The 24515-nt window shown below is 47.2% G+C and overlaps 1 protein-coding gene across 1 annotated transcript in view; it reads right to left on the bottom strand.

Moving 5' to 3' along the window:
• LOC139385609 (protocadherin Fat 3-like) overlaps window positions 1–24515 on the bottom strand; it is a 213911-nt gene that overhangs the window by 32221 nt on the left and 157175 nt on the right. The window contains exons 8-14 of the mRNA XM_071130817.1: window positions 23691–23966; window positions 21144–21354; window positions 17132–19866; window positions 15597–16968; window positions 8362–8558; window positions 399–552; window positions 83–316 (exon numbers count right to left, since the gene is read on the bottom strand). Coding sequence (XP_070986918.1) covers window positions 83–316; window positions 399–552; window positions 8362–8558; window positions 15597–16968; window positions 17132–19866; window positions 21144–21354; window positions 23691–23966 — 5179 coding nt within the window. The remainder of the gene's footprint in view (window positions 1–82; window positions 317–398; window positions 553–8361; window positions 8559–15596; window positions 16969–17131; window positions 19867–21143; window positions 21355–23690; window positions 23967–24515) is intronic.

Genomic DNA, 24515 nt, shown 5'->3' with positions numbered 1-24515 from the left:
CAGAGAGTGAGAGAGACAGAGTGAAAGAGAGAGAAAGAGTGTGAGAGTGTGTGACAGAGAGAGGAGAATAATCCATTCCTACCTTCATCAGGGTCGATGGCCTGTATGCGTGTAAGCAGGGCTTTGGTGGATGTGTCTTCATACACACTGGCAGTGTAGTGGGGAGCAGAGAACGCCGGAGGGTTGTCATTCACATCCATCAGCGTCAGGTGGACCTCTGCACGACAGAACCGACCACCTCCGTCTGTTGCCTGGGCAACCAGTCTGTACACGGGTGTCTTCTCCCGGTCCAGGGCCTGGGCTGTCTTTAGTTCACCTGAACAGAAAAAGAGGAGAGACAGGTTAAGATCACACTTCAACTTCATTGGCAAATATAAAATAAAGTAAAGGTAGTGTACCAGTGTCTGGGTCGATGCTGTAGTCTTCAGAGCCCGGTCCATGTAGAGAGTACTGGATCCAAGCACTGACCCCTACATCAGCATCGCTGGCCCCAACCCCCACTATCACTCTGTTGACTGGGATATCCTCTGGGACCGAGACGGTGTACAGAGCCTGCACACACAGCAAGATAGCATCAAACACCACAACACTCATAATTCATAGCATTTACACACACAACAAGAACATACTAACAACAAAAAACCATCCCTCCGAACAAACAGCTCCTCAATACACAACAACAAGAAAACACTAACATCAAACAGTCATCCCTCTGAACTAGTGTTGCACATTTTGGGGAATATACAGAGGTGGAAATATTCCGTGGAATATATGGGAATTAACCGAAATATATGCAAATTAATACTAACACCATTTAAATGTAGATGTTTTTTGCATTTAATATATTTACCAAATCATATGGAGACAGAAACATAAACCTTTTACCTTATCATAGTAGACATAATTGCTAATTATTACATCTTTCTAATAGAAATTTAAAAAAAATGTAGTTACAAATTGAACTTTAATTAAATGAGTTGACTCTTCACATGGGATGATTTCACTGAACAACAAAAGAAAGATCCATCACATCTCCCCAAAAACGTTTTCGACATACATCTGTAAAATTATAGTCTAGAAACTAATGCTTTGGTTGTCTTCCTCTCAGGCTTCCATGTCTTCTCCCTGGACCTCCTCAATGTCCACCTCTTGAACATCAGACTCTGAGGCCTCATCTTCTCTGTCCAACCTTGTTGAGGATGACTCGTTGTCAGGCTCAAAAAGCCTCAAATTTTCCCCGATGATCACACATTTTTCAACCCTTGTATTGGTCTGCCTGTTGCGTGCTTTGGTGTGTGTGTTCCCAAACAAGGACCAGTTGCACTCTGAGGTGGCTGATGTTGGTGGGATTTGGAAGATGATGGAGGCAACAGGGGAAAGAGCCTCAGATCCACAAAGATATGTTGGCACGCCTGCTTTATTGCATCTCCATCCCAAAGCCCTTGCTTGGAAGTGTACTTCGCCAGACTGCCAAGAACCTTGCACTCATCCAGACCAAGGTGGCGAGACATGGTAGGGATGACACCATACTCCTTGTTGATCTCTACATCAGACAGGGTGCTCTTGCCAGCATACTTGGGGTCCAACATGTACGCTGCTGCGTGTATGGGCTTCAGGCAGAAGTCTTCACGCTTTTTGATGTATTTCAGAACCTCAGTTTCCTCTGCTTGGAGCAACAGTGTAGTGGGCAGGGCAGTACGGATTTCTTCTCTTACATATGCAAACAGAGTCTGAACATCATACAGGATGGCATTGTCTCCCTCAATCCGTGCAATGGCTACTGTTATAGGTTTCAGGCTGCTTACCACTCTCTCCCAAAATACATCATCCAGGAGGATCCTCTTGATGGGGCTGTCCATATCGTCAGACTGTGGTATGGCCATTTCTTGGAGAGACTCCTTCCCCTCCAGGAGACTGTCAAACATGATAACAACACCACCCCAACGGTTGTTGCCTAGCAGCTTCAATGTGGTGCTCTTATTCTTCTCACTTTTCTTGGTGAGTTAGATTACTGCTACAACTTGATGACCCTTCACCATTTCCTTGGCTCTCTTGAAGTGTATCCACTGTTTTCAGTGCCATGGTGTCCTTGAGGAGCAGATGCAATGCATAAGCAGCACAGCCAATAGGTGTGATTTGTGTCAAAAAAACTTCTGATTCAGGAGAATCATGAGCTGTTACTATCGATAAGGTTTCTGATACATAATTTTCACCTCGAATAGAAGTAGAGGGAGTTTTGTCAGAGGTTGCTTGTTGTGAGCGCTGAGGGAACTTTATGCACTTGGCCAGTTGATTCTGTATCTTTGTTGCATTCTTCACATATGATTTGGCACAGTTTTTGAAAATGTACACAGCTTTTCCTTCTATATTAGCTGCAGTGAAATGTCTCCACACATCAGATAGTGCCCGTGGCATTTTCCTGTAAAGATTCGAAAAAAATACAAAAATACAATACAATTCCATGTACAGATAAATAGTTAAGCAGTTAGATTAAACAACCTCTTTGTAAGATAACTGTTTTAAAATGAAACATGTATGGAAACAGGTGAATTAACACTCCTCAGTTAGCAGGCTCAAGCTAAAACCCACATGGTTGCAAAAACAAACTAGCAGAAATTGTTAACAAGTTAGAAATGATTTAAACACACTTTGCTCTAGGCAACTATTTACTAGTTAACAAAAAATCATGTATGTCGTATAAAATATATTCACCCCACCCAGTACTGTAATCAAAACGTACCAGAAAGCATGTAGTCATTGGCTCAGACAGTGTAGTAGTGTGGGCTCAATAGCATCTCATTAGTGTGTAAGATCTTGAGAATCAGCTGTACATGTGATGGAAGAATGCACTGCACATGTGATGGAAAAATGCACTGTGCATGCAGAGGGTTGCAATTCCATTGAATTGGGGATAGTTTAACCAAAGTATGCCACAAGACCTAGAATTGCCTTATGTGTATCCCAAAAAAAGGTTCACTGTTATAAGCTAACTTTTTTGATGAATTTAAGCAAAATTCCCAGGCTTAACTTCCCACGAAAGATGTCCGACCCTTTGCAACTCTACTCCGAACAAACAGCTCCTTCATACACAACAACACCATACTAACTACATATCAACCAGCATCAAACACGCCACAACTCTCCTAATTGTGAACAACAACTCTCTAGACAGAGAAAACTAACAGCAGTAACTAAAAAGCAGCAACAAACATTGTCTGTCAAAAGGCATTAGAAATCAACACAGTTCCGTAACATATTCAGCAAACACACTGCTCAAACAGACACACACCCACTGCTACGTAACACCAGACCTCACACAGGAACACACAGACACACAACCACAGCTATGTATAACCAGACCTCACACAGGAACACACAGACACACAACCACAGCTACGTATCACCAGACCTCACACAGGAACACACAGACACAACCACTGCTACGTAACACCAGACCTCACACAGACACACAGACACACAACCACAGCTACGTATCACCAGACCTCACACAGGAACACACAGACACACAACCACAGCTACGTATCACCAGACCTCACACAGGAACACACAGACACACAACCACAGCTACGTATCACCAGACCTCACACAGGAACACACAGACACAACCACTACTACGTAACACCAGACCTCACACAGGAACACACAGACACACAACCACAGCTACGTATCACCAGACCTCACACAGGAACACACAGACACACAACTGCAGCTACGTATCACCAGACCTCACACAGGAACACACAGACACAACCACTGCTACGTATCACCAGACCTCACACAGACACACACAGACACAACCACAGCTACGTATCACCAGACCTCACACAGGAACACACAGACACAACCACTGCTACGTATCACCAGACCTCACACAGGAACACACAGACACACAACCACAGCTACGTATCACCAGACCTCACACAAGAACTCACAGACACACAACCACAGCTACGTATCACCAGACCTCACACAGGAACACACAGACACAACCACAGCTACGTATCACCAGACCTCACACAGGAACACAGACACCCAACCACAGCTACGTATCACCAGACCTCACACAGACACAACCACTGCTACGTATCACCAGACCTCAAACAGACAAACACAGACACAACCACAGCTACGTATCACCAGACTTCACACAGACACACACAGACACAACCACAGCAACGTATCACCAGACCTCACACAGACACACACAGACACAACCACTGCTACGTATCACCAGACTTCACACAGACACACACAGACACAACCACTGCTACGTATCACCAGACCTCACACAGACACACACAACCACAGCTACGTATCACCAGACCTCACACAGACACACACAGACACAACCACAGCAACGTATCACCAGACTTCACACAGACACAACCACTGCTACATATCACCAGACCTCACACAGGAACACACAGACACAACCACTGCTACGTATCACCAGACCTCACACAGGAACACACAGACACAACCACAGCTAAGTATCACCAGACCTCACACAGGAACACACAGACACAACCACTGCTACGTATCACCAGACCTCACACAGACACACACAGACACAACCACAGCTACGTATCACCAGACCTCACACAGGAACACACAGACACAACCACTGCTACGTATCACCAGACCTCACACAGGAACACACAGACACACAACCACAGCTACGTACCACCAGACCTCTCACAAGAACTCACAGACACACAACCACAGCTACGTAACACCAGACCTCACACAGACACACAGACACACAACCACAGCTACGTATCACCAGACCTCACACAGGAACACACAGACACACAACCACAGCTACGTATCACCAGACCTCACACAGGAACACACAGACACACAACCACAGCTACGTATCACCAGACCTCACACAGGAACACACAGACACAACCACTACTACGTAACACCAGACCTCACACAGGAACACACAGACACACAACCACAGCTACGTATCACCAGACCTCACACAGGAACACACAGACACACAACTACAGCTACGCATCACCAGACCTCACACAGGAACACACAGACACAACCACTGCTACGTATCACCAGACCTCACACAGACACACACAGACACAACCACAGCTACGTATCACCAGACCTCACACAGGAACACACAGACACAACCACTGCTACGTATCACCAGACCTCACACAGGAACACACAGACACACAACCACAGCTACGTATCACCAGACCTCACACAAGAACTCACAGACACACAACCACAGCTACGTATCACCAGACCTCACACAGGAACACACAGACACAACCACAGCTACGTATCACCAGACCTCACACAGGAACACAGACACCCAACCACAGCTACGTATCACCAGACCTCACACAGACACAACCACTGCTACGTATCACCAGACCTCAAACAGACAAACACAGACACAACCACAGCTACGTATCACCAGACTTCACACAGACACACACAGACACAACCACAGCAACGTATCACCAGACCTCACACAGACACACACAGACACAACCACAGCTACGTATCACCAGACTTCACACAGACACACACAGACACAACCACTGCTACGTATCACCAGACCTCACACAGACACACACAACCACAGCTACGTATCACCAGACCTCACACAGACACACACAGACACAACCACAGCAACGTATCACCAGACTTCACACAGACACAACCACTGCTACATATCACCAGACCTCACACAGGAACACACAGACACAACCACTGCTACGTATCACCAGACCTCACACAGGAACACACAGACACAACCACAGCTAAGTATCACCAGACCTCACACAGGAACACATAGACACAACCACAGCTACGTATCACTAGACCTCACACAGGAACACACAGACACAACCACAGCTACGTATCACCAAACTTCACACAAACACACAGACACAACCACAGCTACGTATCACCAGACCTCACACAGACACACACAGACACACAACCACAGCTAAGTATCACCAGACCTCACACAGGAACACACAGACACACAACCACAGCTACGTATCACCAGACCTCACACAGGAACACACAGACACAACCACTACTACGTAACACCAGACCTCACACAGGAACACACAGACACAAGCACAGCTACGTATCACCAGACTTCACACAAACACACAGACACAACCACAGCTACGTATCACCAGACCTCACACAGGAACACATAGACACAACCACAGCTACGTATCACCAGACCTCACATAGGAACACACAGACACACAACCACAGCTACGTATCACCAGACCTCACACAGGAACACAGACACCCAACCACTGCTACGTATCACCAGACCTCACACAGGAACACACAGACACACAACCACAGCTACGTATCACCAGACTTCACACAGGAACACACAGACACCCAACCACTGCTACGTATCACCAGACCTCACACAGGAACACATAGACACAACCACAGCTACGTATCACCAGACCTCACACAGGAACACAGACACCCAACCACAGCTACGTATCACCAGACCTCACACAGACACACACAGACACACAACCACTGCTACGTATCACCAGACCTCACACAGGAACACACAGACACACAACCACAGCTACGTATCACCAGACCTCACACAGGAACACACAGACACACAACCACAGCTACGTATCACCAGACCTCACACAGGAACACAGACACCCAACCACTGCTACGTATCACCAGACCTCACACAGGAGCACATAGACACAACCACAGCTACGTATCACCAGACCTCACACAGGAACACAGACACCCAACCACAGCTACGTATCACCAGACCTCACACAGACACACACAGACACACAACCACTGCTACGTATCACCAGACCTCACACAGGAACACACAGACACACAACCACAGCTACGTATCACCAGACTTCACACAGGAACACACAGACACCCAACCACTGCTACGTATCACCAGACCTCACACAGGAACACATAGACACAACCACAGCTACGTATCACCAGACCTCACACAGGAACACAGACACCCAACCACAGCTACGTATCACCAGACCTCACACAGACACACACAGACACACAACCACTGCTACGTATCACCAGACCTCACACAGGAACACACAGACACACAACCACAGCTACGTATCACCAGACCTCACACAGGAACACACAGACACACAACCACAGCTACGTATCACCAGACCTCACACAGGAACACAGACACCCAACCACAGCTACGTATCACCAGACCTCACACAGACACACACAGACACACAACCACTGCTACGTATCACCAGACCTCACACAGGAACACACAGACACACAACCACAGCTACGTATCACCAGACCTCACACAGGAACACACAGACACACAACCACAGCTACGTATCACCAGACCTCACACAGGAACACAGACACCCAACCACTGCTACGTATCACCAGACCTCACACAGGAGCACATAGACACAACCACAGCTACGTATCACCAGACCTCACACAGGAACACAGACACCCAACCACAGCTACGTATCACCAGACCTCACACAGACACACACAGACACACAACCACTGCTACGTATCACCAGACCTCACACAGGAACACACAGACACACAACCACAGCTACGTATCACCAGACCTCACACAGGAACACACAGACACACAACCACAGCTACGTATCACCAGACCTCACACAGGAACACACAGACACACAACCACAGCTACGTATCACCAGACATCACACAGGAACACACAGACACACAACCACAGCTACGTATCACCAGACCTCACACAGGAACACACAGACACACAATCACTGCTACGTATCACCAGACCTCACACAGGAACACACAGACACACAACCACTGCTACGTATCACCAGACCTCACACAGGAACACACAGACACACAACCACTGCTACGTATCACCAGACCTCACACAGGAACACACAGACACACAACCACTGCTACGTATCACCAGACCTCACACAGGAACACACAGACACAACCACAGCTACGTATCACCAGACATCACACAGGAACACATCTCAAATACACTCTAAATTATATTGTGGTTGTTTACAGTAACTGCAGCCAACAAAAGGATAAAATATGAGTTATGACTGAGGCTTGAGCATAAAACACAACCACATATAAGACAAGTGGAATTCAACTTTAAAGTCACATTTCTGTGACAGTTATGAACACCTATGATAATCATTACCACTGTTTTACTCTGTTGTAGGAAACTATGTCATTCAGAAAACATATCAGAATAATGACCAATAAACATAAACATATCAAATGCAATAGTGTACAGAAAGAAAAGTCTGTAAATAAAATGTGACTGACCTCGTCGCAGACAGGGCTGTTGTCATTGGTGTCAGTCACAGACACCTCCACGGTTGCCCTGGTGACGAACAGGCCGTCGCTAGCGGTAACGTTGAGAAGGTACAGGTTCTGTTCCTCACGGTCCAGCGGGCGCTTCACATACATCTTCCACTCGCCTTGCACCTGCCCCAGAGCAAACTCCCCTCGAGGGTTCCCACCTGAGGAGAGAGAGAGGGAGGGAGTTTATATACACACCCAAGGGTTCCCACCTGAGGAGAGAGAGAGAGAGTTTATATACACACCCAAGGGTTTATACCTGAGGAGAGAGAGAGAGTTTATATACACACCCAAGGGTTCCCACCTGAGGAGAGAGAGAGAGATTATATACACACCCAAGGGTTCCTACCTGAGGAGAGAGAGAGAGATTATATACACACCCAAGGGTTCCTACCTGAGGAGAGAGAGAGCGTTTATATACACACCCAAGGGTTCCCACCTGAGGAGAGAGAGAGAGATTATATACACACCCAAGAGTTCCTACCTGAGGGAGGGAGGGAGGTAGGGAGGGAGGGAGGGTTTATATACACACCCAAGGGTTCCTACCTGAGGAGGGAGAGAGAGATTATATACACACCCAAGGGTTCCTACCTGAGGAGGGAGGGAGGGAGAGTTTATATACACACCCAAGGGGTCCTACCCGAGGAGGGAGGGAGGGAGAGTTTATATACACACCCAAGGGGTCCTACCTGAGGAGAGAGGGAGGGAGGGAGGGTTTATATACACACCCAAGGGTTCCTACCTGAGGAGAGAGGGAGGGAGGGAGAGTTTATATACACACCCAAGGGGTCCTACCTGAGGAGAGAGGGAGGGAGGGAGAGTTTATATACACACCCAAGGGGTCCTACCTGAGGAGGGAGGGAGGGAGGGAGAGTTTATATACACACCCAAGGGGTCCTACCTGAGGAGGGAGGGAGGGAGGGATTATATACACACCCAAGGGGTCTGAGGAGGGAGGGAGGGAGGGAGAGTTTATATACACACCCAAGGGGTCCTACCTGAGGAGGGAGGGAGGGAGGGTTTATTTACACACCCAAGGGTTCCTACCTGAGGAGAGAGGGAGGGAGGGAGAGTTTATATACACACCCAATGGGTCCTACCTGAGGAGGGAGGGAGGGAGGATTTATATACACACCCAAGGGTTCCTACCTGAGGAGAGAGGGAGGGAGGGAGAGTTTATATACACACCCAAGGGTTCCTACCTGAGGAGAGAGGGAGGGAGGGAGAGTTTATATACACACCCAAGGGGTCCTACCTGAGGAGGGAGGGAGGGTTTATATACACACCCAAGGGTTCCTACCTGAGGAGAGAGGGAGGGAGGGAGAGAGGGAGGGAGTTTATATACACACCCAAGGGTTCCTACCTGAGGAGAGAGGGAGGGAGGGAGGGAGTTTATATACACACCCAAGGGTTCCTACCTGAGAGAGGGAGGGAGGGAGGGAGGGAGGGAGGGAGGGAGGGAGGGAGGGAGGGAGGGAGGGAGGGAGAGTTTATATACACACCCAAGGGTTCCTACCTGAGGAGAGAGGGAGGGAGGGAGAGTTTATATACACACCCAAGGGGTCCTACCTGAGGAGGGAGGGAGGGTTTATATACACACCCAAGGGTTCCTACCTGAGGAGAGAGGGAGGGAGGGAGAGAGGGAGGGATGGAGGGAGTTTATATACACACCCAAGGGTTCCTACCTGAGGAGAGAGGGAGGGAGGGAGGGAGATTATATACACACCCAAGGGTTCCTACCTGAGAGAGGGAGGGAGGGAGGGAGGGAGGGAGGGAGGGAGGGAGGGAGGGAGGGAGGGAGGGAGGGAGGGAGGGAGGGAGGGAGGGAGGGAGGGAGGGAGGGAGGGAGAGTTTATATACACACCCAAGGGTTCCTACCTGAGGAGGGAGGGAGGGAGAGTTTATATACACACCCAAGGGGTCCTACCCGAGGAGGGAGGGAGGGAGAGTTTATATACACAACCAAGGGGTCCTACCCGAGGAGGGAGGGAGGGAGAGTTTATATACACACCCAAGGGTTCCCACCTGAGGAGGGAGGGAGGGAGAGTTTATATACACACCCAAGGGGTCCTACCTGAGGAGAGAGGGAGGGAGGGTGAGAGGGAGGGAGGGAGGGAGGGAGAGTTTATATACACACCCAAGGGTTCCTACCTGAGGAGAGAGGGAGGGAGGGAGAGTTTATATACACACCCAAGGGGTCCTACCTGAGGAGGGAGGGAGGGTTTATATACACACCCAAGGGTTCCTACCTGAGGAGAGAGGGAGGGAGGGAGGGAGAGAGGGAGGGAGGGAGGGAGAGTTTATATACACACCCAAGGGTTCCTACCTGAGGAGAAAGGGAGGGAGGGAGGGAGGGAGGGAGGGAGGGAGGGAGTTTATATACACACCCAAGGGTTCCTACCTGAGAGAGGGAGGGAGGGAGGGAGGGAGTTTATATACACACCCAAGGGTTCCTACCTGAGGAGAGAGGGAGGGAGGGAGTTTATATACACACCCAAGGGTTCCTACCTGAGAGAGGGAGGGAGGGAGTTTATATACACACCCAAGGGTTCCTACCTGAGGAGAAAGGGAGGGAGGGAGGGAGGGAGTTTATATACACACCCAAGGGTTCCTACCTGAGGAGAGAGGGAGGGAGGGAGTTTATATACACACCCAAGGGTTCCTTCCTGAGAGAGGGAGGGAGGGAGTTTATATACACACCCAAGGGTTCCCACCTGAGAGAAGGAGGGAGGGAGTTTATATACACACCAAAGGGTTCCTACCCGAGGGAGGGAGGGAGGGAGTTTATATACACACCCAAGGGTTCCTACCCGAGGGAGGGAGGGAGGGAGTTTATATTCACACTCAAGGGTTCTTACCCGAGGGAGGGAGGGAGGGAGTTTATATACACACCCAAGGGTTCCTACCTGAGGAGAGAGAGAGAGATTATATACACACATACCTGAGGACAGAGAGATTATATACACACCCAAGGGTTCCTACCTGAGGAGAGAGAGAGAGAGAGAGAGAGAGAGAGAGAGAGAGAGAGAGAGAGAGAGAGAGAGATTATATACACACCCAATGGTTCCTACCTGAGGAGAGAGAGAGAGATTATATACACACATACCTGAGGAGAGAGAGAGATTATATACACACCCAAGGGTTCCTACCTGAGGAGAGAGAAAGATTATATACACACATACCTGAGGAGAGAGAGAGATTATATACACACATACCTGAGGAGAGAGAGAGATTATATACACAACCAAGGGTTCCTACCTGAGGAGAGAGAGAGATTATATACACAACCAAGGGTTCCTACCTGAGGAGAGAGAGAGAGATTATATACACAATCAAGGGTTCCTACCTGAGGAGAGAGAGAGATTATATACACAACCAAGGGTTCCTACCTGAGGAGAGAGAGAGATGATATACACAACCAAGGGTTCCTACCTGAGGAGAGAGAGATGATATACACAACCAAGGGTTCCCACCTGAGGAGAGAGAGAGAGATTATATACACACCCAAGAGTTCCTATCTGAGGAGAGAGAGAGAGATTATATACACACCCAAGAGTTCCTATCTGAGGAGAGAGAGAGAGATTATATACACACCCAAGAGTTCCTATCTGAGGAGAGAGAGAGATTATATATACACACCCTGAGGAGAAGGCTGCAATCTGAGGGCCAGCCTTAAACATGCACACACATGCACACACACACACAAGCACACACACCAGATGTATTGGCCAGTGCTTTAATGACCTCTTGTACTGGAATTAAAAGTGGAACAATCAATGGGTCAAGCACATAACGACAGTGGTAATTTGCCACATTTAACAGGAGCAAGCTCAGCTCAGCACTACAGTAAATAGTGACGTCTCTCTACCAAATCCACATTAGACTGGTTCAGCGACAGCCTCTCATACACAGAACCTTAGTAACTCTATAGTAACTCTATAGTAACTCTATTGTAACTCTACAGTCACACAGGGGGAGGAAGGATGGAGAGAGAGAAATGGTGAAAGAGAGAGCGACAGAAAGCGAGGAAACGGAAGAGAATGTGAGAGAGAACTTTTATGTAACAAAAGGGAGAGGGAAAAGAGAAAGGGATATTTATTTTTATTTTTTATTGAACCTTTATTTCACTAGGCAGTTAAGAACAAATTCTTATTTTCAATGACAGGCAGGCAGGCAGAAAGGCAGGCAGGCACTCAGACAGGCAGGCAGAAAGGCAGGCAGGCACTCAGACAGGCAGGCAGAAAGGTAGACAGGAAGGCAGAAGAGGCAGACAGGCAGATAGACATGCACACAGACAGGCAGGCAGCCAGACATGCACACTATTATAACAACATCCTAATTGGTTTATCCTCTCCTCTCCTATTATAACAACATCCTAATTGTTTTTTCCTCCTCTCTCCCCTCCTATTATAACAACATCCTAATTGTTTTTTCCTCTCCTCTCCCCTCCTAATATAACAACATCCTAATTGGTTTTTCCTCTCCCCTCCTATTATAACAACATCCTAATAGATTTTTCCTCTCCTCTCCCCTACTAATATAACAACATCCTAATTGGTTTATCCTCTCCTCTCCTATTATAACAACATCCTAATTGTTTTTTCCCCTCCCCTCCTATTATAACAACATCCTAATTGTTTTTTCCTCTCCTCTCCCCTCCTATTATAACAACATCCTAATTGTTTTTTCCTCTCCTCTCCCCTCCTAATATAACAACATCCTAATTGGTTTTTCCTTTCCCCTCCCCTCCTATTATAACAACATCCTAATTGGTTTTTCCTCTCCTCTCCTATTATAACAACATCCTAATTGGTTTTTCCTCTCCCCTCCCCTCCTATTATAACAACATCCTAATTGTTTTTTCCACTCCCCTCCTATTATAACAACATCCTAATTGGTTTTTCCTTTCCCCTCCCCTCCTATTATAACAACATCCTAATTGTTTTTTCCCCTCCCCTCCTATTATAACAACATCCTAATTGGTTTTTCCTCTCCGCCTCCCTCAATATGGTCTGATGATAGCTCTAAACACCCAGCTTCTGATTCATCTCAACATCACTAAACTCTGTGTAATTAAAATCAGCCGGTGGCTAAATGCATGATCTTGATCTATGGATGCGACTCGGGTGGGGACGATGAATGCAAACAGAGTGGATATAAAACGATTTCCATCATTGTAAATTAATCAGACACACTTCTTCTAAGCCTGCCCAACCACACTGCTCCCCCATTACATCACTAGCACTCAATCATTACATTTCCTTTTCCCAGTTTGTTTACATTTGATGAAACTTTCATGTTACCTCATCAAGGATGGTGTAGGGGAACAAAGACGCAGGCGTCTAGACGAGGCTTTGAAAGCGGCTGGGAGTCAACGCCTGTGGATGTATCATATCCTATCCCCTGGCTTCTCTCAAAGTTTTAAAATCCTCCCCGAGTTATAATAAACTACTGCTACCTCAAAAAGGATGAAGGTTTGGCAGATAGAACGCCATCAGGTCGCCAAGACAACACCAAACAACGTTAGATAATAATACAGCAGTAATGAAATAGTCTGTAAAATATCTGGCTCAGCTAAATCAAATGATGTTGTTTTTCACCTTGTGGTGTTCTTCAATACAGGTCTTCCCATATATCCCTGGCTTTCTAACTATTTCCTGCTGTGTCAAAGATCAATTCAAAGTGTCTCGTTGTAAAAGTGTGTAAAATCCGTGTCTCTCTGCTGTTTAAGGTCACATCTAGCCGTCGTTCATTCTCTCCCTCTCACAGCAGTGTGTAACATCAATTCATTCTCTCTCTCTCTCATCCTCCCTCTGTCTCTTTGCAGTGTGTAGCATACGTTTTATTCTCCTTCTCAATCTATCTGCCTTTCTCTCTTTGATGTAGGTAAGGTCACAGCTCTCCTGTCTTTCATTCTCCCTCCCTCGCTCCCTCTCTCTCTACTGGCGATGCTCATTAGAATGCCATTCAGCAGAGGGGATCCTTAGCTTCCCAGTTGGCATGGCGATCCACCGCTCCGTCTCATTGGGCGTTCATACTTAATTATTATTTTTTCACTTGTCAATTAGCAGAGAATAAATTAGACAACTCTTACCCTCTTTCAACAGATGTAGTCCTCTTTTGTCCTTCTCTCTAACCTTTGATATCTCTGTTTAGTTATCAAACTAGACTAGACACTCTTTCAGGTACTTCACAGGTACTTCACCAAATCAAATACTCACTAAATGGCAAAAACGTTTATGAAAATCAACTCCTATTGATGTCCCTGTGTCAACCACAATCTAATTAACCCTCTCCAGTCTCCCGCCACAAACACTTTAAAAGAAACATCCATCCCTTAAACTCATGGAGAGAGATAAAAACAGGACTTATTGCTATAGCAACAAATGTCATCAAATGCGCTGCAGGTACTCGTGTCTTTAAACGGTTTACTCTGACTGTATTTACTACCTCAGCGGCCTTCGGCGAGGCTGTAATTTTGTGGTAAATGTCAGGGTTGTTGTGCAGGCATGTCATATTTTGTGGTGAAAAATTGCTTATCTGGCAGTGAGCGCTAGTCTCAGCAGTATTCAAATCATTATTACTGCGACAACGCTTGTTTATTAATCAAGCCCCCACTGCTGGTATGCGCAAGTATACCTAACATACAAATAAGAAATGTATGAATTATAAATCATGCCTCATCCTTAATTTAGTGTTATGAGTTTCCCTCTTGTTTATTCACGAGAGTTGTTGTGATGGTTTGGAGAGTGGCCAGGCAGAATACAAATGAAGAGTTTATCTGAAGTAAACAAGGAGACAGACAATGGTACAGACAGACAGAAAGACATACCGAGAGAGACAGAGAGACAGACCGAGACAAACAGCCAGATAGAGGCAGGCAGTGAAGAGAGAGAGATAGATAGATAGATAGATAGATAGGCAGTGAAATGAGAGAGAGAAAGAGAGGCAGGCAGTAAAGTGAGAGAGAGATAGAGAGGCAGGCAGTGAAGTGAGACAGGGAGACAGACAGATAGAGATAGCCAAGACAGACAGTCAGTCAGTGAGACAGGGGGACAGAACACAAGTTGAAAGACAGACAGTGAGACAGGGGGACAGAACACAAGTTGAAAGACAGACAGTGAGACATATAAAGATACATAAAGGGCACAGACAGCTAAACACATTAATAGCACACACACTCCCATTCTATGACTCACCTGTGATGTGATAGCTGACTTGGCGGTTCACTGCAGAGCTGTCGTCGTCTCTAGTGTTGAGCACCGCCACCACCTCGCCAGGGGGGTCGCTCTCGCGCACTGAGCCCAGGTACCTCTCATCCAGGAAGCTGGGCGGGTTGTCGTTGATGTCTGACACGGCCAAGGTCAGCGTGGAGGTGGAGGAGAGGGTCAGGGCCTCCCCCAGGTCTGAGGCCACAACCAGGAAGGTGTAGGATGGGCACATCTCGTGGTCCAACTCCTTGAGAGTAGAGATCCAGCCCGTGTTGCTGTCAATGGTGAAGGTCTCTGTGGATTGGTCCGGCTTCCCTTCGGATTGAGTCAATGTGCCTAGGTTGTATGTAACCTGTCCGTTAGCTCCAGAGTCTGGGTCCAGAGCCTGAACCTGGATGATTATGGTGCCGATAGGCATCCCTTCCATCACTGTCGCCTCGTAGGAGTTGGATTCAAATGCTGGCTTGTTGTCGTTCACATCCAAGACTTTGACTTCTACGTCAACGCTGGTCACAGAGTCCAGCTTTGCCTGCTGGACGGTGGCGGTGACCTTGAAGTGGAAGGAGGTGATGACCTCATGGTCAAGAGGCTTGTCCAGCTTGATGACCCCAGTGTCCCTGTCCACCACCAGGACTCCCTCCAGGTTGTTCTCCCCGGTCTCTCCGTTGACTAGAGCAAATGTGACTGGCAGCGAGGCGTAGCCTGGTGGGGTGATGAGGCGGACGGACCCTAGGGCAGCTCCTATAGGGGTGTCCTCTGGGACGGTAAAGGAGAACTGGGGTTGGGTGAAGGAGGAGATGAGGGCGTCAGGTGCCAAGACATGGATGTAGACTGATACTAAAGAGTGCTTGACAGGGATGCCTCCATCAACTGCTTTGACAAAGAAAGACAGGACTGAGTTGCGCAGGTGGCTGAAACTCCCCTTGGTGACCATCCAGCCGTTGTCAGGGTCGATCTCTAAGACATCCACCACGGGTACGTGTGCCTCACTGTAGAGCGAGTATGTCACCTTAGAGTTGGCACCATCATCAGGATCATATGCCTGGATCTGGGTCACCAGGAAGCCCTTGCCAACGTCAGATTTGACAGAAGCACGGTATTCCACAGCTCGAAAGCGAGGGACGTTGTCGTTGTCATCCACCAGGGAGACACGGACGGTGCAGTAGGAGGCCCTTCCACCCCCGTCCTGGGCTGCCACCATGAGGAAAATGTTCTTGTTGGCTGGGTCCTCTCTGTCCAGCTTCTCCAAGGTGGTGATCTGACCATTGGCGTCCACACTGAACTGGTCCTTGCCCACGTCATTGATGAATGAGTAGGTAATCTGGCCAAACACTCCTGGGTCAGCATCGGTTGCCCTCACCTGAAAATAATAGTTAAGTTACTTTCTTTTAGATGGGGTATTGCACAAACAAAACATATTACAAATACAGTATCATGTACATTAAAGCTTAATTCAATAAAATACATATCATTATTTCAATTAAAGTTCATATGCTGAATACTTCAAAATGAATGGTTCTTACCTGGATCACCTTTGTTCCTATAGCTGCATTTTCCCGTACCTCTGCCTCGTAGGGATTCAGTTCAAACACAGGGCTGTAGAGGTTGGCCCCCAGGACCCTGACGTGCACCTGGGCCGTGCTGGTGAACACCCCATCAGACACGGATACATTCAGACTGTAGGCTGGCTCTATCCTCTGCTTCCTGTGACCAGACAGCATGATGATACCCGTCTTACCATCCATCACAAAGTTCATCCTGTCGTTTCCTGACAGGATGCTGTACTCCAGTTTGTCATAGTCTGAGCTGTCAGCATCTGAACCCTGGATGCAGGTCACAAAATGGCCCCCAGGGGCCAGCTCGCTGACATAGGCCTCGTAGAGAAGCTGGTTGAACACCGGAGGGTTGTCGTTCATGTCGTTCACCACAAGCACGACCGACACTTCACTGCTCAGCGGTGGGAAGCCGTTATCGGTTGCCCTGACAATGAAGTCATAGCGCTGGACAAGCTCGTGGTCGAGCATGCGGGCGGTCAGGATGAGGCCACTGCTGCTGTCGATGTGGAAGTGGTCGGTGCTGTTGTAGGCATCTGTGGGATAGAAGATCTGATAGTGTACGATGTTGTTCTTCTCAGAGTCTTGGTCGGTAGCCACCACTTGCAGCGCCGGAGTGCCGATCATGGCAGTCTCAGACAGAACTGCCTTATAGGATGTTTTTTCAAACACCGGAGGGTTATCATTGACGTCATTAACTGTGACATCTACGTCCACCTCAGCACGGGCGCCGGTCAGGTAGTCTGTGGCTCTGACAGTCAGACGGAAGGATGAGGCGATCTCATAGTCCAGGGAGTTGATGACTTTAATGACTCCGGTGTCAAAGCCAATGTCAAACTGCAGAGAGGGGTCTCCCTCCACGATAGTGTAGATGATGTTCTGGCCCTCTGGGCTGGTGGCATTGATTCCTAATATAGGCGTGTGTACCGCTACATCCTCGTTCACCGCCACTGCATAGAAGGACTTGTCAAAGACGGGCATGGCCTTGTTCACCACGGTGATGGGGAACTCTACGGCAGATGAGAGGGGAGGGTAACCTCCATCCTTGGCATAAACTACCATCTGGTACTCCTGGTTGGACAGGTCAGACTCAAAAGCCTCCTTCAGACGGAGGCCGCCCGTCAGCCTGTCGATCTCAAAGTGTCCGTGGTCGTCTTTGAGGTAGTAAGACACCTCTCCGTTGATGCCTTTGTCACGGTCCATGGCGGTGACTCGGAATATGGGCACACCAGGTTTAGCCTCCACTTGGACAGCAGCGTAATACGGAAGTCCCAGGAACGCAGGAGCATTGTCGTTAATATCCTCTACCTGGACCCTGACAAACACCCTGGCAACACGCAGACGGTCGTTTTCCCTCCCAGCCTCCACCACCAGCTCATAGAACTCCTGCTCCTCACGGTCGAAGGGAATCCCAGTGGTCTGGATTACGCCCGAGGTGGGTCGGATCCGGAAGCGTGTCCCAGGATTCAGTAGGGTGTACTTGAGGGGCTCGTTGAGGCGATTCCCCACTGCGTTGACCACGGCCACTTTGGTGATGTTGGTATTGTTCTCCTGGATGGACGAGGAGTAGAGGCTGTGGGCAAAGAAGAGGCCAGAGTCCAGCGTCTCACGGACGAGAACAGTGACTAGAGTGGTGCTGGAGAACTTTCCATCAGACACTTTGACGTTGAAGCGGAACCGTTCCTTGGAGAAGTTGTTGTTCTTGACGATGATGATGCCGCTGGAGAGCTGGATGGCAAAGTGCTCCAGGTTTCCGTCTGTCAGTGAGTAGGTGAGTTCTGTGGGGACGTTTTGGTCTGGGTCTGTGGCTGAGACCTGTAATGCCTCTACTCCTACATAGGTGGGCAGCAGCAGGACAGTTTCGTAGGCGTTCTGGGTGAAGACAGGTGGAGAATCGTTTGTGTCGATTACCTGGACGGTGACCTCAGTGGGGCTATCCGCTGTCAGCTGAGGCCTCCCACTGTCCCTCACGTGAACATGAAAGTTAAAACTAGCAAATGTCTCGTGGTCCAGGTTGGCGATAGTCCTGATGGAGCCGGTGCCAGAATCCACTTTAAAGAACATCTTGGCTGTGTCCTCAACGATCTGATAGACCAGGAGAGCGTTCTGGTTGCGGTCAGCATCAGTGGCCTTGATGACCAAAGGAGTGTTGTCTGGGTTCAGGACCACACTGTTGATGGGCGCCGCCTCGCTGATACTACCCTGGTAGCGTAGCAGCTGGAAAACAGGTGGGTTGTCATTTTCATCCACCACCCGTATGAGCAGGGTGGCATTGGAGGCCATGCCAGCCATGTTGGTGGCCTGGATGATCAGGTTATAAGATGCTGTGGTCTCATAGTCAAGGGGTTCCTGAGTTGTGATCACGCCGCTGTACTGGTTGATCCTGAAGGTGCGTTCGCTGTTGCCATGTCGGATGTCGTAGGTCAGCGTGGATTGGCTCATGGCGCTCACCGTGGTGACAGAGGTTCCCACGGCAACGTTCTCTGTGACCTCGGCCTGGTATTCGGTCTGGGAGAACTTGGGTCCAGCATTGTCGGACAGCGTGATGGCGATGCGAACCACAGAGTTGGCAGAGAGTGGAGGGGAGCCATTGTCGGTAACTCTGACGGTGATGATGTAATGGCCGATAGTGGAGAGGTCAAGCTCGCGGGCCACAGAGATGATCCCCAGAACCGGCTCAATCCAGAATGTGTTCCCTGTGTTGCCTAAAGGAAAACAGACATAACAACGAATATTCAGTGATAAAAACTAGTGCAACTAAATCTTTATCAACTGTTTGTATATTGTAATCTTTTACCCACCTAAGTTTGCCAAACAATTGTGAAAGTACATGCAATTTTCACGCATTCCACCGCAAACTGTCATAAACAAATCTCACACATATCATACACTGCAAGCTCCCAGCTACTATCTAATCAACACAATATTGACATTATCCCACCTCTGGTTAGCCACTATTAGCCACTACTGTGCGCTTTGTCTATCGCTCCATGTTTATCCAGTTGATGTGATAACCATCTTGTAGGTTGAAAATAATGGGCATACTTTCCCCAAAACATTGTCAATGAAATGTTAACTGCAAAGTAGGCTTACCTGGCAGAAGTATATCATGAGTAAGTATATAAATTGTATTTATTATTTTCAAACTTTGCCATGAAATGTGTAGCAGCAGTACAGAACCATCGCTCGAACGGCACATTCCTCACATTAGACGGCAATTAAAGGGCCAGATGTGTAATTAAATTATACGCAAAAATCAATTTTCGTTTTTTCCAGACCCCACAGAAAATGGTCTTCTGATGGGATTTAAGCATGATATGACATCCCATTTTATTGTTTCTCTATGAATTGTTTTTATTTTGAGAGTAAAACATAAATCTAAAATAATAAAAAATGTTTACTGAGAAAACAGAATTTGTGAAAATCTCACATTTTATAGGCCCTCCTTAGAGTGGTTTACTAACCATAATATTTTACCAGGTATACTAAGGACCCGGGAAAGAGTTGTAGAGGAGGAGAAGAGAAGAATATTTGAATGCTAGAAAAAAAAAAAGCTTGCGCAATGTTTCCTTTTTTAAAAGTAGCTCTCATGCTAGAAAAGGTTGGAGACCCCTGGTCTATATCTATGTATAGTTAGACACACCTTATTATTTTGATAGTTCTAAAACTCTTATTATAAACCCGGACAGTTCGAGCCCTGAATGTTGATTGCCTGAAAGCCGTGGTATATCAGACAGTATAATGGGTATGACAAAACATTTATTTTTACTGCTCTAATTATATTGGTAACCAGTTTATAATAGTAATAAGGCTCCTCGGGGATTTGTGGTATATGGCCAATATACCACGGCTAAGTGCTGTGTCCAGGTACCCCGTGTTACGTCATGCATAAGAACAGCCCTTAGCCGTGGTATATTGGCCATATACCATACCTCCTCAGGCCTTATTGTTTAATTACAATGCCATTTGTATAGTTGCTCACCTGATTCCATGGTATAGAGGAGTTCTGCGTTCTCTCCTTTGTCCTTGTCCAGGGCAGTCACCTGGAGCACAGCAGAGCCCACTGCTGCAGACTCATAGACTGAACCCTCGTACAGAGCGCTGGTGAACACTGGGACATGGTCATTAACATCCTCCACATCCACCAACACTCGGGCCAGGTTCCTCCTGTATGGAAACTCCTGGTCTTTTACCTGAGGGAGAAATGTTTTCTAATCATTGGTCTACTAATACAGGTGTATAGTATTAGATCTGACACAACTACATTTCTCATTATATAACTGGCATGAGGCAAAATAAACAGTTGCGTATTACAAAATAGCTTTCTATGTTACGGCAAAGAATAAACAAACACATAGACTCAATAGGACAACATTACTGGAGTTTCCCTTTAAAACATGTACTGAAGCTTTAACTTTCCATGAAATGAAAAGGGAGTGTCACTGCAAACCATTATGGGTCTTTTGGGACGGACTAATCCCGTCATCGGGAGAGCAGATGAGAATTAGAAGGCTAATGAGATGTATATTTATGCCCCGATGCGAGACTCTCCACAACAAGAGAATGGGATCAGAGAAAAAGCTTGTCTCATACGAGGCGCCACACAGGGTGAGTATTAATAGAACCAGCATTAGCATCAGAATTAGCGCTAGCTCTGCTGGCGGTATTATGAAACACTGGCTAGTTCAACACACTTAACACAACCCAATGGGCCTAGGAGTGATATAATAACCCTAGACTGAAGGGTGTTATGGTACTGAGGAAGTGGTAGGTGGACGATCACTGGGTCCATTGGAGACAATAGGTCTGTTCTGTCTGTGTCTGCCTGTGCCTGTCTGTGTCTGTTTTGCCTGTGCCTGTCTGTGTCTGTTATGTCTGTGTCTGTTCTGTCTGTGTCTGCCTGTGCCTGTGTCTGTTCTGTCTGTGTCTTCCTGTGCCTGTCTGTGTCTGTTCTGCCCGTGCCTGTGTCTGCCTGTGCCTGTCTGTGTCTGTTCTGTCTGTCTGCCTGTGAATGTCTGTGTCTGTTCTGTCTGTTCTGTCTGTGTCTGCAGTGCCTGTTCTGTCTGTCTGTTCTGCCTGTGCCTGTCTGTGTCTGTTCTGTCTGTTCTGCCTGTGTCTGTTCAGTCTGTTCTGCCTGTGTCTGCGGTGCCTGTTGTGTCTGTCGTGTCTGTTCTGTCTGTGTATGTTCTGTCTGTGTCTGTTGTGTCTGTTCTGAACCGTTATTTTAGACTCTGTAGTGGTTATGTGTAGTGTTTGGGAACTGTTATCTTAGACTCTGTAGTGGTTATGTGTAGTCAATTTAGATTTATATTGTTAGACCTCTTATCTATTTTGTGCAGGAAGATGTTACAATTATGAGCTACTGATCATATTGTAGCCTATACTATACATGTACAGATGCGCAAACATACCTGGTTCCAGCACAGCAGGCACTGTCATGGGCACACCGAATGCCAGATATTAAAGATACTATCTACCTGTAGATTTCACCAAATTAAATCAGTGCGCCCGCCTAAAACTGAAAAATATATATATATACAGTATATTTTCCCTCGTAAAAAATGTCAGGCAGACGTTCCTACCTTGCGATATGATAAAATTCAAAATGACTACATTTCATCGATAATTACATTTCTTCGAGATTTGACAAAACAGTACAACTACAGTGGTAGGATGAGCATTCATTTCCTATGTTACCTACCCACTGAACCAGAGGAAAGTAAGTAAAACAGAGTGAATGAGGATGATTCATTTCAGAACTAAACACACACACAGCCTGACTCCACACACCCACACACACACAAATACACCTAACACTCTCCCAACCAACACAAAACAGTTCCAGTCAGATCACTCTCACATCTCTCTTTCACAAATTCCTTTTATCGCTCTCCCCAACACACACACAAACGCAGTCATGGTTCCTTAAACCGTCTCATTCCCCTGACGAGGGTGAGACGTTGGTTCATTGCTCTCAGTAATTAGAGTAACTGCTTAATGATGAGTTCAGGTAAAATGAGAACATAGACATAGAAGTAGTCTGTCTCTTGCAGGAGAGCTGAGTCACATTAGAATATTAAGCTGCTGGAATAAAGATAATGCTCTTGGCCCCCTCTGCATCTCTACAGGTCCTTTCTCCTCTCCTCTGCTGTCCTCTCCTTTCCCATTCTTTTCTTTTCACTCCGCCTCTGACAGTTTCAACACATCCATGACCAACGGAGGGATTTTCATGCAGAATCTTAAGGGAATGTGACCAAATAACACGAATGGAATCCTCTCTTACAACGAGATTGACTCTGTACCGGTACCCCCCTGTATATAGCCTCGCTATTGTTATTTTACAGCTGCTCTTTAATTACTTGCTACTTTTATTTCTTATTCTTATCCATATATATTTTTTTAACAGGATTGTTGGTTAGGGGCTCGTAAGTAAGCATTTCACTGTCAGTGCATGTGACTAATACAATTTGATTTGATTCAAGATAACCAAACCATATTTGATACAACAGTAATGGTATCAGTCTCTTACCATGACAGTGAGGATGTGTTGTGCCCTAGCCTTGTGGTCGAGTCTCTCTGTAGTATACACCGTGCCAATGATGGGGTCTATACGAAAAAGACGCAGGCTGGAGGGGTCGATGGCGCTGTGGAGGGAGTAGGTGAGGCGGTGGCGCTCGTCCCGGTCTGACGCTAACACCTGGACCACCTCCGTCTCCGGGGGTGTGTCCTCAGAGATGGTGATGTCATAGGTGGGCTGGGAGAAGACAGGTGCGTTGTCGTTGTTGTCCAACACTGTGATGTGGACCTGAAAAGGAGAGGGAGAGAGGGGGGTTGTGGGTAGGGTTAGGCCAGTATGTCGTAGTACTAGAACACACAAGCGTTTTGTTTTCAGTCTTCAGTGGAGTGAAGGGTAGGCCATAACCTATACAATACCATTGGCAAGTTTGGACACACCTACTCTTTATTTTGACTATTATCTACATTGTAGAATAATAGTGAAGACAGCTTTTTTTGATGACAGCTTTTCACACTCTTGGCATTCTCTCAACCAGCTTCATGAGGTAGTGACCTGAAATGCATTTCAATTAACAGGTGAGCCTTGTTTAAAGTTAATTTGTGGAGTTTCTTTCCTTCTTAATGCGTTTAAGCCAAACAGTTGTGTTGTGACAAGGTAGGGTTGGTATACAGAAGATAGCCCTATTTGGTAAAAGGCCAAGTCCATATTATGGCAAGAACACCTCAAAAAAGCAAAGAGAAACAGTCCATCATTACTTTAAAACATGAAGGTCAGTCAATCCTGAAAATGTCAACACCTTTGAACGTTTCTTCAAGTGCAGTCGCAAAAACCATCAAG

Source organism: Oncorhynchus clarkii, chromosome 27 (genome assembly GCF_045791955.1).
Source record: "Oncorhynchus clarkii lewisi isolate Uvic-CL-2024 chromosome 27, UVic_Ocla_1.0, whole genome shotgun sequence".
Lineage (NCBI taxonomy): Eukaryota > Metazoa > Chordata > Actinopteri > Salmoniformes > Salmonidae > Oncorhynchus > Oncorhynchus clarkii.
This window is presented reverse-complemented; position numbering and strand designations above follow the sequence as displayed.